This window comes from Scomber scombrus, chromosome 3 (genome assembly GCF_963691925.1).
Source record: "Scomber scombrus chromosome 3, fScoSco1.1, whole genome shotgun sequence".
Taxonomy (NCBI): Eukaryota; Metazoa; Chordata; class Actinopteri; order Scombriformes; family Scombridae; genus Scomber; species Scomber scombrus.
The window spans coordinates 17,342,002-17,354,691 of NC_084972.1; the positions used below are offsets into that span (position 1 = coordinate 17,342,002).

Sequence of the window (12,690 nt, forward strand, 5' to 3'; positions counted from 1 at the left end):
AAGCACAAGCGGTACATGAGCCCCTCGGATCATTCATTCATATAATTATCCAGTCGTTTATTTCTTTACTTATTGCCAGATGTGTTGATTTAGTGAGGAGAACAACAATGATGGCAGTTTTCTGAGTTACAAATAAAAGTTATATCTTTAAATTGCATATAAACCAATAGATACTTCTAATTGTTATATATCTTAAAACAAAATGGAACAAATGGAGTGTTCTTTTGGTCTACTATTGTCACACCAATAGTAGACCAAAAGAACACCACACATTAAGTATACATGCAGTACATGGCAAGACATTAACACAGAACACAGTTATTAAACCAAACCTAATTCTTCTAGTGGACCTTGACCCCAGACCCCCCATCAACCCTCAGCCCACCCCATTAGGACACCAGGTAGGTGATTAATAAATTATTATTTTTTTTAAAAGTTTATTATATGTATTAATAAATAAATATTTTGATTTATCCACAAATCACACAGTCCCTGACCTGTACTTAGCAAATCATAAATGAACACAGCTGACATTCTGCACTGACAGACAATGTAGTACAAGCAATGAAGACAAAAGGCTTAAATATTTCACATTCCATCATGATGAGGTTTGAAACAGTTAATGAAAATGAAACTACAGAAGATATCTGAAACACATTTTTACTGTATGGAAGTCTGTGTGCAGTTACTGTGATGAAAGTAGCAGTCAGAGTAGTATTTCTTCAGTAGAGAGTACTTCCAATGAAAATGGATTGCAGTCAGGTGTGTTAGTTGTCTGTGGAATGACGACACTGTTTCTAGAAATTCACACTTTCATTTTATAATGATGTGACAACACCTTGGTTTCTGCAGTCTGTTTATTTTGTACACTTGACTTGCTGCCTGCTGTCTGATAATGCACCATAATCATGTTTATCTGATATTTGTTTTACTAACATTAATATTCCCTTTTCATTATTGCACTGAATGCTTATACATTATTTCAATAACTGCTTTCATTTTAGTTTTATATTCTTTTTAAGGTGACTGTGTAAAATCTCTCCAGGGACATCCATTGAAAAGTATTTCAAATATTTCAAATATTTTATACTTTTGGGTAACTCTTTTTGTGCACTGTCAGTGTTTAATTAATTAATGAAATTCCATTAATCTCTATCATAATGTAGTGGATGCATAACTTCTGTAAGTTGGCTGGACTGACCCATTAAATTTGCTGTAACAAAACATTTATTCTTACATCTAATTTTCTTTGACCAAATCAAAATCTTTTTAGTGGCAGGGGGCAGTTGAACTGGAGGAGTCTAGCTCACTGTAGTATGTCTGCCAGCAGATGGAGGAGCTTTAAGAGGAGCTTTAAAATAACCTTGTGACGGCCATACCTCAAATGAATTTAGGGTAAGCTGAGAGATCATGTAGGACTACAGTGAGGAGACTTAAGTAAAGGAGATTTATGAATATGGCCAAATATTGATCTTTACTGCAAAAGGCTGCAATACCATATTTTAAAAATGATTTTTTTGACGTATAGTCCAAACATACATACTATACTATATGTGGATAGATAGAATATATTTTAGGTATTATTACTAAGTGTATTATCATCATTTTTAGTTACCAGTATGTACTTTAAAGTTTCTCCTAGGTGTCAGCGACCGTGCCAGACAGTAACAGTGCATTGACATTATAGTTGGTGAAAGAGAGGACATTATAACATCTGACAGTAAAGCAACTGAGCATCCTTAAAGAGTCAATCACAGTTCATGATTCATGGTTTTTACAGTTTTTAAAAGCTTAAGCTACCTTTGTGAGGCTCAAGTTGTGTTGTAGATTTCATTAAGTGCAATAATACATAGTAGATGCATGCAGTATTGATTGATAGACAACTAAAAGAAGGCATCATATTAATTTATGTAATCTGGTGTCATCCTATACTGAAGGATATATTTCTGCCCTCAATTAGGTAAGTCCCTCAGTAGCAAAGTGGATTACAACTTCTCAGCCTTTCCCACAGATGCACAGAGAGATGATTGGCTAACGAACATACTGCTGCTTACAAACGTTTTTTGCAGTATGCATACTTGCCATGCCTGGAAGCTTGGTGGAATTCTGGCTTTGTTTTTTGCAGGATTTGTTACATCTTTGTTTTAAATAACAGACATGGGAAACATCAATGGGTCGACAGTGGAGGAACTACAATCTTGTGAGAGTCATCAGTGGTACAGAAAGTTCATGACTGAGTGCCCATCTGGACTTCTCACTTTCTACGAGTTCAAGAAATTCTTTGGCCTAAAGAATCTATCAGAAATGTCAAACGCCTATGTTACGACTATGTTTAGAACGTTTGACATGAATGACGTAAGCTGTTTTATTGTTTATATTTTGTTTATTCTAATGTCACTATGTCAAAGAAGTGGGATATTTAAGTGTACTCATCATTATTTGTTTTTCATTTTATTTTTACTGAATAGCATTGATAGTAAAATGTTTTATAACTGTATCCTTTAGATATAAATATGTATTTTCATATAGATAACTTATGGTTATGCTGCTAATATATTTTTTAAAATCCATTATCCAAGTGAATTGTACCAAAAACACTGATAATATCACCATTACTAGTACCAAAATGAAAATTATTATCATCCTCAGAATCATAAGAAAATCCATAAAGATTTTCAACAAACATGTGCGTTTATGTGTTTGTATAGGTTTTGCTTTTTTATTATATCTATTTCATGTCTATTAATAGGCAACCTGTACGTATAAGTGCACTTGATCATGTTTTTTTAAACTGTGAATGTATTTTTTTGTGATTTCATCAGAGGAAAGTTGTTATTAGTTGTGTCATATATGCTAATAGTAATCTATTGTTGGAGGGGATCTTAGCTTATTAGAGAGGGGGCTTATCCCACGCTACTTACCCAAGTGACCCACAACCTTAAATGAGAGAAGTGCAACCTCCACATACATACAGTGTACTACCAGCATGTGCATATTCAATAATAATAATAATTAGGATATTGACGTCAATTTCATATGTGAACTTATGCAGTATGGTTTTAACAGACATGTGCTTGTTTTAGTAGTTATGAATGTTGTTGTATTAGATGTTTTTATGGAGGTCAGTTCAAAATAAATTGATGTAATTGGCTGATGACAGTGTTAATAGTTTGCTGCTCCTCTTTAGGATGGCTTCATTGATTTCATGGAGTATGTAGCTGCTCTGAGCCTGGTGCTGAAGGGAGGAGTACAGAAGAAGCTTCGCTGGTACTTTAAACTGTATGATATCGATGGCAGTGGCTGCATAGATCGTGAGGAGCTTCTTCAGATAATTAAGGTGCGTTGTGTTCAAGCTTAACGAATGGCTTAGTAACAGAATTAAGAGAGTACTGTCCTGACACAGCCTGCAAAAACCACTCAGATCTGAATGACATGTAAGGTAATAGAGATCTCACCTCAGGCTTAGAGGGGTGTGGCTCTTACTGTAGTTATTTAAGGTGCAGAGGCAGATTGCTGACACATCGCTGACATCTACTGGTTGGAAAATGACACACAGGTTTAACATTAGCTCATCTCTTTGTGTGATGCTAGTCCATCCGTGCCATCAATGGAGTTCCTCATGAGATGTCAGCAGAGGACTTTGCCAACATGGTTTTTGACAGGATTGACATCAATGGCGATGGTAAGATCCCTGTCATGAAGTAAATATCATTGACTGTATCATATCTTGAAACATCAGCATATAGCAGAATATGACTGCATAATAATTGTTTAAATATAGGATTTTCCAAACTGAACATAGTGTGAACCCAGAGTTGTTTCATTTGGATTGTTTTGATGCATCACAAGTCTATAACTATATATTTTAACCATAGCAAATTATTCACTAAATATTTAATTTATCACCACCAGCATTGAATACTTTTTAGATTAGATTAGATTATTTTATTTCGAATGTGTAAAACAAGAAAAAAAACAAAAACAAAAACAAAACAACATATATAACAAAAGAAAGCACAATGGTCTCACTGAAAACAGTGAACTTACACCTAACAGAAAACGGAAAACATGATGCAATGCACTTTCGACCACATCCGAAAGGGAGTGGGAAGAAGTCAAAACTTATTGAATCCCACCCCTACTTCCTAAATCAATGCTTGCTAGCTCCTAATTTAATTACTAATTCATAACATCATACAATATCTTACTAATATATATTATATGTAATATCAATATATACATCTATATTTACTCTTATCAATATATAAATCATTGCTACATTTTTCCAAAAAAATAGCTATATACATACATACACATATACATATATACATACATACATATATTCATATATACACCTCCCCATATATACATCCACATCCACATATGTACACATACATACGTAGATAGATATACTTACATACCCAAAAATACAAACAACATGCACCTAAGTCAGTTAAATACCTCCATCCCTGTACCTCATAAAAATAATTTCTTTATACCTCTTTTTAAACTGTATTATGTTTGGACATTCCTTGAGCTTTAGATTCAGACTGTTTGGTTTCAATGTGTGCATTTATCCATTTTCCAGGTGAACTGTCCTATGAAGAGTTCATGGAGGGGGTTCAGAATGACGAAATGCTGCTGAAGATGCTAACAGAGAGTTTGGACCTGTCGCATATTGTTAATAAAATTCAAGGGGAGCTGAGGGTCAACAACTAATTTTTCAACTTCATGGACCCTTAAGTATACATTTATGTATAACTGTGCCACAGCTGATTGAATGAAGATCTTGGTTCTGCTAACCCATGAATAACAGCTTAACCAAGACAAAAGGATGTGGACTTTTTGGATCTTTGGATCATTGTTTAGATGCAGCAGTTGTACTGTTTTTATCTCTGCATAATCATGGACTTGGACTTTCTGAAAATTCTTTGACATCATTACATCTGTTGCTTTCAAATGGACCCTTACCCCTCAAACAGGCAACATCCACCAGGAGGTACATATATACATTTTTTATACCTTAATAGGGGCAACATATCGTGATGCCAGTTTTCATATTTATAAGCTATCTACATATGTAGGCCTACATTATGAAGACAAGTTTACATCATGTTGTCCAACTGTATCAGGGTTCAGGTGCATCGTCTGTTTCTGTCCATTGTCAGTTAAGTGCCATAATTGCCAAGAACCTGATTACCATTGCATGTGGTTTGTTGAACTTTTAGGCATCAGTAGAATCTGTAGACACTTGTCTTATATAATTGCAGTATTTTATACACAGTACTATCTCCCCACTGATGAGCTGTGGGGTTTTTTGTAAAGTATTTACAGCAAAACTGTCTCACACTCTGAGTTTGTTGTGAAAAACAGATTAACTGAAGAGTAGCTGTACTTTTATATTTTAAAATAAATGCTAAACTCACAGTAGACTTTGCTTCTTTACTCTTCATCAGAAGGTATGCTCCTGCACAGGGAAACACAATCAAGCTGGTTATTATTCAAGATAATGCTAATATACTTAACACGTATGTCACGTGTGACAAGGCTTTAACAATATTTTGTTGCCCTTAATTGTAAATGTGAGACCTATTTCAGACAAGAATTCCAACTAAAAAGTTTCTGACACTGTGTAGGACAAGGAGTTTGTAAACAATAGTAAGAACATTTTTAAAAGCGTCATGTGTTTAATTTAGATATGCAGACACACATAAGATATGGAGCAGAATGTATATTTGTATAAAAGGAGCTAGCTCAGTTTGATCAGCTTGTTTTAATTACTTCTAAGACTTGAAATGAAAATGACATGAAGTCTTCAGAATATTTGGTATGTGACCCCTTATAATGAAGTAATTTATACTCATCACAGGCTTTACTGTGGATAGTTTGGCAAAGGTTTGTCTTTATTTTCAGTGGCCCAAAGAAGTGACGTAGGAAGTATTATACAAGAAGAAGCAAGACAAGTCAGAATTTCTTTTTCATTTTTTTCATTTCTTTTATGATCTGGGGACCCCTGCGGTTCAACTTGGACCTTCTTGTGGGTCCTGACCCTCATGTTGGGAACCACTCCTTGCACATCATTACACTGCAACAAGCACATCCTTTGAGATGCAGCTGGTACCAAATTAGTTCAATTGTCCCCAAACAATCTAACACACCAAGATGCAAAATAATATTATTAGCATTACACACATGGCAGCATGGCACATTATGCAAAAGATGCCGAAACCAGTCAATCCAAAGGGAAAGACGTGCGCCTGGATGGAGGACACATGCATTGAAAAGCCATGAGCAGTTTCAGGGAGTGGCTTGTTATTGTTGGATTGTTTTGGCTCCTACTAATGATGGGATCACTACCAACTTGTCCACTCAACTTGTGCCACTTCACAGTGAATGCATTTGTTCTCTTTTGTGGAAACTCCCGCTTTGCCTGCCAGCTGAGTCAAGTCAAATCAATCATAACAAATAAATATTGTCAGCTAGTGTAAAATCTGGATTTTACTGGCTGTAAGCCAATGTTGGCATACCCATTCCAGACATTGGACTCTTGTAACCTCTTAAACCATATTTAAACGTGAAATATATGTATTTTTCCTTCCTCACACTTAAATCAAGTAAACTACAGAGAAATATATACATGTGCTATATGTGTGAAAAATAAATCTATGATGGGTGTTATATATAATCTCTGTATATGATCATTGCTCAGTAAAATTATTAAATTATTATCTGAGAAAACAGGTATGTAAAAGCTGTAAATAGGCTCTATATAGCTACTATATGTACATGAAGTAACATGTCACTTGTTTGCCATTCAGTCCCTTTTTATCTCAGCACTCTTCAGTTCGTTGCACTGTTTACAGCTCACAGAACGTTTCACCTGTTAATAGACATCCATTCTTTCTGAAGATTGTTGCGTTGTGTACATTATGAGCCACTAAACCGGAGTCAAATTTCTTGTATCATACTTGTCCAATACAGATATTTCTGATTCTGCTTCGCAAAATCTGGCTTAATTGTCTTGAGTGGAAAAAGCCAAAATAAAACAGTGCACTATAAAAGCATCTCATGTCGAGAGCAGAACTGTTGAATGTGACAAGTTTTTTCCGATTTCTATTTTTAGCCTCACGGTGCATGATATATCCTCTATTCTCCACCAAGTCGGGTGGCTGAAGATGAAAAACGCTTGAAAAGGCTTTACCCCCCACCCCCACCCCCCCTAAGAAAAGGTGTGTAACCGGGGTGACGTCACGGGTGTACCTGAGTTTCGGTAAGGCGAGGGGAAGGGCCAAGCCGAGTGAAAAACATCAGCTCTTCAAAGTTTTCCGAGATAAACTTTTTTCTTGTTGTTATTACCAACTACCTTTGTGGGAGTGAATGTTGCGGAACTAACTTTATCAGGAGTTATCAGGATTTGTGACGGAAACAGACTTTTTTTTATAAAAACTCCCAGCTGTTGGTTTGTAGGCCGACCAGGAAACCTCTGCAGCTTCCTGGTTCGCCACAGGTATGTGTGTCGCTCTTCAGTATCGTGTTTGTTTGCTTTGTTTAGTTGAGTTTTAGACTGAATCGAATGTTACTCTCACATTTAATGATATGTTCTCTATAATGTAAAGTCCAACATCCCAGAAACTACAGTTAAATTATAAAGAGTATTCAGTCTTCCAAAGCGATGCTATGGAGTTTAAACATGTATGGAAAATCCGGATGAGCAGGATTTCCGTGCATTTGTGCACAGCTGCTGTAACAGTCTTATTTCTCACTTTAATGTTGGGAAAACGTTTCAGATTTTAATCCACTGATTTATGTTTTCTGGCCAGTCAGGATGTCTGTCACTCCTCGACGTGTGCGGCTGAAACCATGGTTGGTGGCGCAGGTGGACAGCGGCAGATATGTGGGTTTGGAGTGGATGGACCGCGAGGCCATGCGCTTTAAGATCCCATGGAAACACGCCACACGACACACACCCCAGCACGAGGACGAGGACACCATATTTAAGGTTTAGACTTGTTCCTAACAGATGACAAATAAACCCTCAACTGAAAGAGTTGTGTTTGGTTTGGCCTGACAGTCCGAACTTGTTCATGTGCGTCTCTGGCGCGTTCCAACAGGTCCAAAAACCATAGTTCATCCCATGATGAAGCAAAAATTGTGCTGCTTCATACATGTTCAATCTGCTGGAAATTGCACTCCTGCTTGCTTTTGTAGTCAGAGAATAGTGTATAGGACATAATGAGTAGGAGGGGACTGGCATTGGGTTAGTATTTGTGTTGCTACTCTGCCATAATTGAAAGTTTAAATTTCTACATTGTATTTTAAAGATTTGTGGGTGATGTTTGGACATCTTGTCTCAGCTTTTTAAGGATTAACTCAGTTTTGTTGGCAAGATTGTTGAGTGCTTGCAGTCTTATGTCCCTGTGCGCCTGCCAACTAGATGCTGAAAAATGATTATTAAAAGTGAAGGTTGATGCAAGGTTACAAACTCTAAAACCATCTTGGGACCAAACCTTTTTTTTTTTAACTCTTCATGTGATACTGTACACATGCTTCATGAAAAATGTCTTTAGGGGTGACACACCCCTTAAATGTTTCACTTGTATTGGCATAGGTGTAAATATATTTCATCTTCTACAACCATGTCTCATGTATATTAATGTACATAACGGCCAACAACTTTGTCTATCATCTTGGATATCTCACACCATACAATATGTCAACATGTTGTAAAAAAAAAAAAAAAAAACAACATAATGTTAACAAGTAACTCATGTGTCTAAATGTAAACATGTTAAAACATGACTGTGATGCAGGTATGTTTAAATGTTCCTCCAGGCGTGGGCCGTGGAGACGGGGAAGTTCCAAGAGGGAGTTGATGAACCTGATCCTGCAAAGTGGAAAGCACAGCTTCGATGTGCCCTAAACAAAAGCAGAGAATTCAAACTTGTCTATGATGGAACCAAAGAGGTCCCCATGAATCCTTTAAAGATATATGATGTCTGTGATATCCCACAACCCCTCAGTAACCAAGGTAAAAAGCTATTATCTACATCTTCCTGCTACGGTATTATTTACCTACTCTGTGTAACTTAAAACAAAACAGTTCGTTTGAATATGGGTCAATAGTTAATCAATCAATTGTCTCAATTCACCCTTTTCAAACAGGCTCTTCCGATGCTGGTTCTTGGACTCCTTATGAGGAAGAGGGTGGTGAGGAAGATGTTCCAGATACACCAGAATCTCTCCCTCCATACCCATCCAATGGTGAATGTCTTGTTCTCATTTGTTTTTTCATTATTTTTATTTCCAGCCATTAAATGAAAAAGGGTAAAATGGGGGATAAACTATTCAAATTTAAAGATGGTGTTTCATTAAGTAAGTGCCATTATGTCTTATTGATTCTTCTGTCTTTCCTCAATCAGGCACCCCCTCTCCTCTTATTATGTGGTCTCCCATGGGCTCCGATTCCTCTATGCAGCCTCCCAGTTGTCCCCCTTCAAATGAGGTCTGGCCCAAAGAGGAACCGGCTAAAATCTGGCCTAAAGAGGAACCGGTGGATGTGGAAATGCAGCCCACAGCCCTGAGTGACATGCCCCCTGCTCCTCTGCCCGATCACTCAATGCAGCCGCCCTCTCTACCAGATATGTTTTTTGCCTCTCCAGAGATGTGGATCAGCTCCCTCCCGAGTGAGTGGGTGCTTATTGTAGTGCTCTTGAAAATCCAATGATTACAGCAAATAAGTTAAAGGGACAGTTCACAGAAAAGCAGCGATGTATATATTTATTTATTGTAATATGCATTATGCTGCATTACTGATCATTTTGGGATGTCCCACACTCGCTATCTCCAAATCTGTTGAGGCCTCAATATAAACACATTTTTAGGCATTACTGTGGTTGTACATCATTTTAACGTGTCTACTTATGTCTGTGACTCAGTGACCGACCTGGAGGTGCAGTTCCTGTACAGAGGGAAGGAGATGTGTCCTATGATGACTATCAGTAACCCGCAGGGCTGCAGGCTGTTCTACGGAGACCTCGGCCCCATGGTCAACCAGGAAGAGCTGTTTGGGCCAGTGAGCCTGGAACAGCTACGTTTCCCGACCACGGAGCACATTACCAATGACAAGCAGAGAGTCTTCACCAACCGCCTGCTGGATGTGATGGACAGAGGTCTAATCCTGGAGATCAGTGGCCATGATATCTACGCAGTTCGTCTCTGCCAGTGCAAGGTGTACTGGTGTGGCCCCTGTGCTCCAAATCCAGCAGCACCGAATCTTATTGAGCGACAGAGAAAGGTCAAACTCTTTTGTCTGGAGTCTTTTCTCAGTGGTAAGTAGAATTCTCAAATAACTTTTTATTGAAATATAGTATTTCCAGCCATTTTTATTATCTGGAAAATGCAATCTGCTTTGGGAAATAATTGTGTCAAATGTGTATGGTGTGCAGGGGTGATAGCACACCAGCGTGGACAGACACCAAACCCCCCTCACTTCGAAATCAGCCTGTGTTTCGGAGAGGAGTGGCCTGATGGAAGGCCAAGGGAGAGGAAACTTATCATGGTTCAGGTGAGAAATGTAGTTCAGTCATTCATCTTTTTGGTTATCAAGGGACAAGTCAGTTTTCAGTTTGGTGCATTGTGAGATTTGATCTCTTACAACAATTAAGAGAATTATTTAAACAAAAATAGTTTTCATTATAGATTAATCTGCCAATTATTTTATTGATTGATCAATTAAGAGTTTAATTACACATCCTGACACCAAAATGTCAGAAGGTGATGTCTTCAGCTTTCTTGTTCTATTTGCGACCAACAGTCCGAAAACCAGAGATTTAGTATTCACTGATATAACAACTAAGAAAAAGTGAAGTAAAATTAAGTTTTTTTTTCCCCCTATGAATGATGGTGATTAATCAGATAGCAAAGTAGTTGCAGATTAGTTAGTTGATGAATCAGCTTGCTACAGCTCTAAACCTCATACAGACATTTTACAGCATCAAAAAACATTTTCAATTGAAAAAAGAAGCAGTAATATTTTCTATTATTTGAAGGAGGTTAAAGATATAATGTTTAATTTAATTTCAGCTCAAATGTATTACACCTTTATTGTTTTGTTTTACACACATCAAACATCTCATTTGCTCATACTCCAGAACAACTATACATCCATGTCACATGTAAACCACAGGACTGTAGATAAGAAAGCCTTTTCTGTGTTTTTCGAGTCTTCCTGTGACTCACTGGTCTTCTGTCCCTCATCTGCCCTGCAGGTCATTCCAGTGGTGGCCCGCATGATAAGCGAGATGTTTGCTGGAGACAACACACGATCCTTTGATAGCGGCAGCGTTCGCCTGCAGATTTCAATCCCTGATATCAAAGACAACATAGTAACCCATCTCAAGCAGCTGTACTGCCTGCTACAGAACCACCAGGGTCAGGACGGCTGGGCACTGCCTCCTGGCCAAGGCCTGAACATTGTCCAGGCTCTGCAGGCTCAGTGAGAAAACTGAACCATGGACTGTTGAGAAGAAACAACATGTATCGTTTGTCATTGTGTTTCAAACTGCTCCTGAGAGTTACCTACTGTTAGCAAAGAAGTACTTATGTGTAATCATATTTAGGAGTGTACACCCTATACTGTAGGATTCATATGTTTTTCATCTTTACTCTAGTATGACTGTGCTGTGTTTTCTATAGTGCCTTGAAGCGCCTGCACCTGCATTACGTGTGCAGGAACCATAGATTGATGGGGTAACTGCATGGGTCAAAGTCCTGCTTGCTACAAGGCAACATTTAACATAGTTAATGAGTTACAGGAATTGCCCTCCGTCACTTAAATCTAAAACAGGTCAGTGATTACCAAGCTCCCCTTTGAGTCTGTTATTCATGAAACAGTGTAGGGTGCTGTTCTTTTCTCTTTTTTTTTGAAGCAACATGTCTAGCATGGGGTTTGTATATTTTGGGAAATATAAGAAAATGTGAATTACGTTATGGAGGGCTAAAAGTTTATTCTACCATCTATGGTTAATTATAGTGGCCAGTTGAACTCATGCACATACACATACATGCAGTTTGGGAGTGTCAATTTTGTTAAACAAATGATTAATAAGTGCCTGCTTTCTAGTAATTCAGCCTACAGTTTTGTCTTCGGCTGTTTTATTTTTCCATTTCTATTATAGGATATTTTTGTACACGTAGCGTTTGATTTTAAGCCATCTATTGTATCCAGGCAGCCATTTAACTAAACAACATTCAGCTTATATGGATCTGTTATGAAATGGATGCCACTGCACTTTGAGTGCTGAATTATGTTTTTATGGCTAGTTGAATGTGAGTGGATTTACCTGTGATTTTATGTTTATTTTATCAATAAAAATACCAAAATGATGTTGAATGAATTTTACTGAGTCTAAACATAGTAAACTTTCTGGGCTAAAAGAGTAAAATGTCTGTAGAGTTATTTCAAAGTTTACTCTTATTACCTCATCCTTTCTCAAACAGCTGTCAGATGTTGACTGTTCCATGTCCAAACAGCGTCTGTTTACATTTGTGCTCCAGCTGAGTGACTGGTAAGGCTGCATGTTGACAGATTGGGTGGGAATTACAGCCTGCACCATCTGAATGAGTTTATGTGATATTGCTGACATCTGGTGGTGTAGTAGAACAGCAACAGGCCTGGGATCAGTACAGTGA

General features: G+C 37.6%; 2 protein-coding genes across 3 annotated transcripts; both read left to right on the forward strand.

The window, feature by feature from the left end:
- Positions 1–2,157: 2,157 nt before the first annotated feature.
- On the forward strand, positions 2,158–4,883 carry guca1ab.2 (guanylate cyclase activator 1Ab.2). The gene is made up of 4 exons (XM_062415951.1): positions 2,158–2,355; positions 3,188–3,337; positions 3,592–3,682; positions 4,589–4,883. The coding sequence occupies exons 1-4, from the start codon at positions 2,158–2,160 to the stop codon at positions 4,717–4,719; spliced, it is 570 nt and encodes a 189-aa protein (XP_062271935.1). The 3' UTR covers positions 4,720–4,883.
- Positions 4,884–7,280: 2,397 nt separating this feature from the next.
- Positions 7,281–12,385, forward strand: irf6 (interferon regulatory factor 6). Of its 2 annotated transcripts, none has more exons than XM_062416593.1 (8): positions 7,281–7,507; positions 7,821–7,999; positions 8,833–9,028; positions 9,163–9,261; positions 9,420–9,683; positions 9,936–10,328; positions 10,446–10,564; positions 11,268–12,385. In XM_062416593.1, the coding sequence occupies exons 2-8, from the start codon at positions 7,826–7,828 to the stop codon at positions 11,496–11,498; spliced, it is 1,476 nt and encodes a 491-aa protein (XP_062272577.1). In that variant the 5' UTR covers positions 7,281–7,507; positions 7,821–7,825; the 3' UTR covers positions 11,499–12,385. The 2 variants fall into 2 exon arrangements, with proteins under 2 accessions (XP_062272577.1, XP_062272576.1); XM_062416592.1 differs by having other exon boundaries at positions 7,825–7,999.
- Positions 12,386–12,690: the final 305 nt, after the last annotated feature.

Coding starts and splice junctions, on each gene's coding strand:
- guca1ab.2 (XM_062415951.1), top strand. CDS start 2,158: ATGGGAAACATCAATGGGTCGACAGTGGAGGAACTACAATCTTGTGAG. Junction 2,356..3,187: donor GAACGTTTGACATGAATGAC/GTAAGCTGTTTT, acceptor GCTCCTCTTTAG/GATGGCTTCATTGATTTCAT. Junction 3,683..4,588: donor GATTGACATCAATGGCGATG/GTAAGATCCCTG, acceptor TCCATTTTCCAG/GTGAACTGTCCTATGAAGAG.
- irf6 (XM_062416593.1), top strand. CDS start 7,826: ATGTCTGTCACTCCTCGACGTGTGCGGCTGAAACCATGGTTGGTGGCG. Junction 8,000..8,832: donor ACGAGGACACCATATTTAAG/GTTTAGACTTGT, acceptor ATGTTCCTCCAG/GCGTGGGCCGTGGAGACGGG. Junction 10,565..11,267: donor GGAAACTTATCATGGTTCAG/GTGAGAAATGTA, acceptor TCTGCCCTGCAG/GTCATTCCAGTGGTGGCCCG.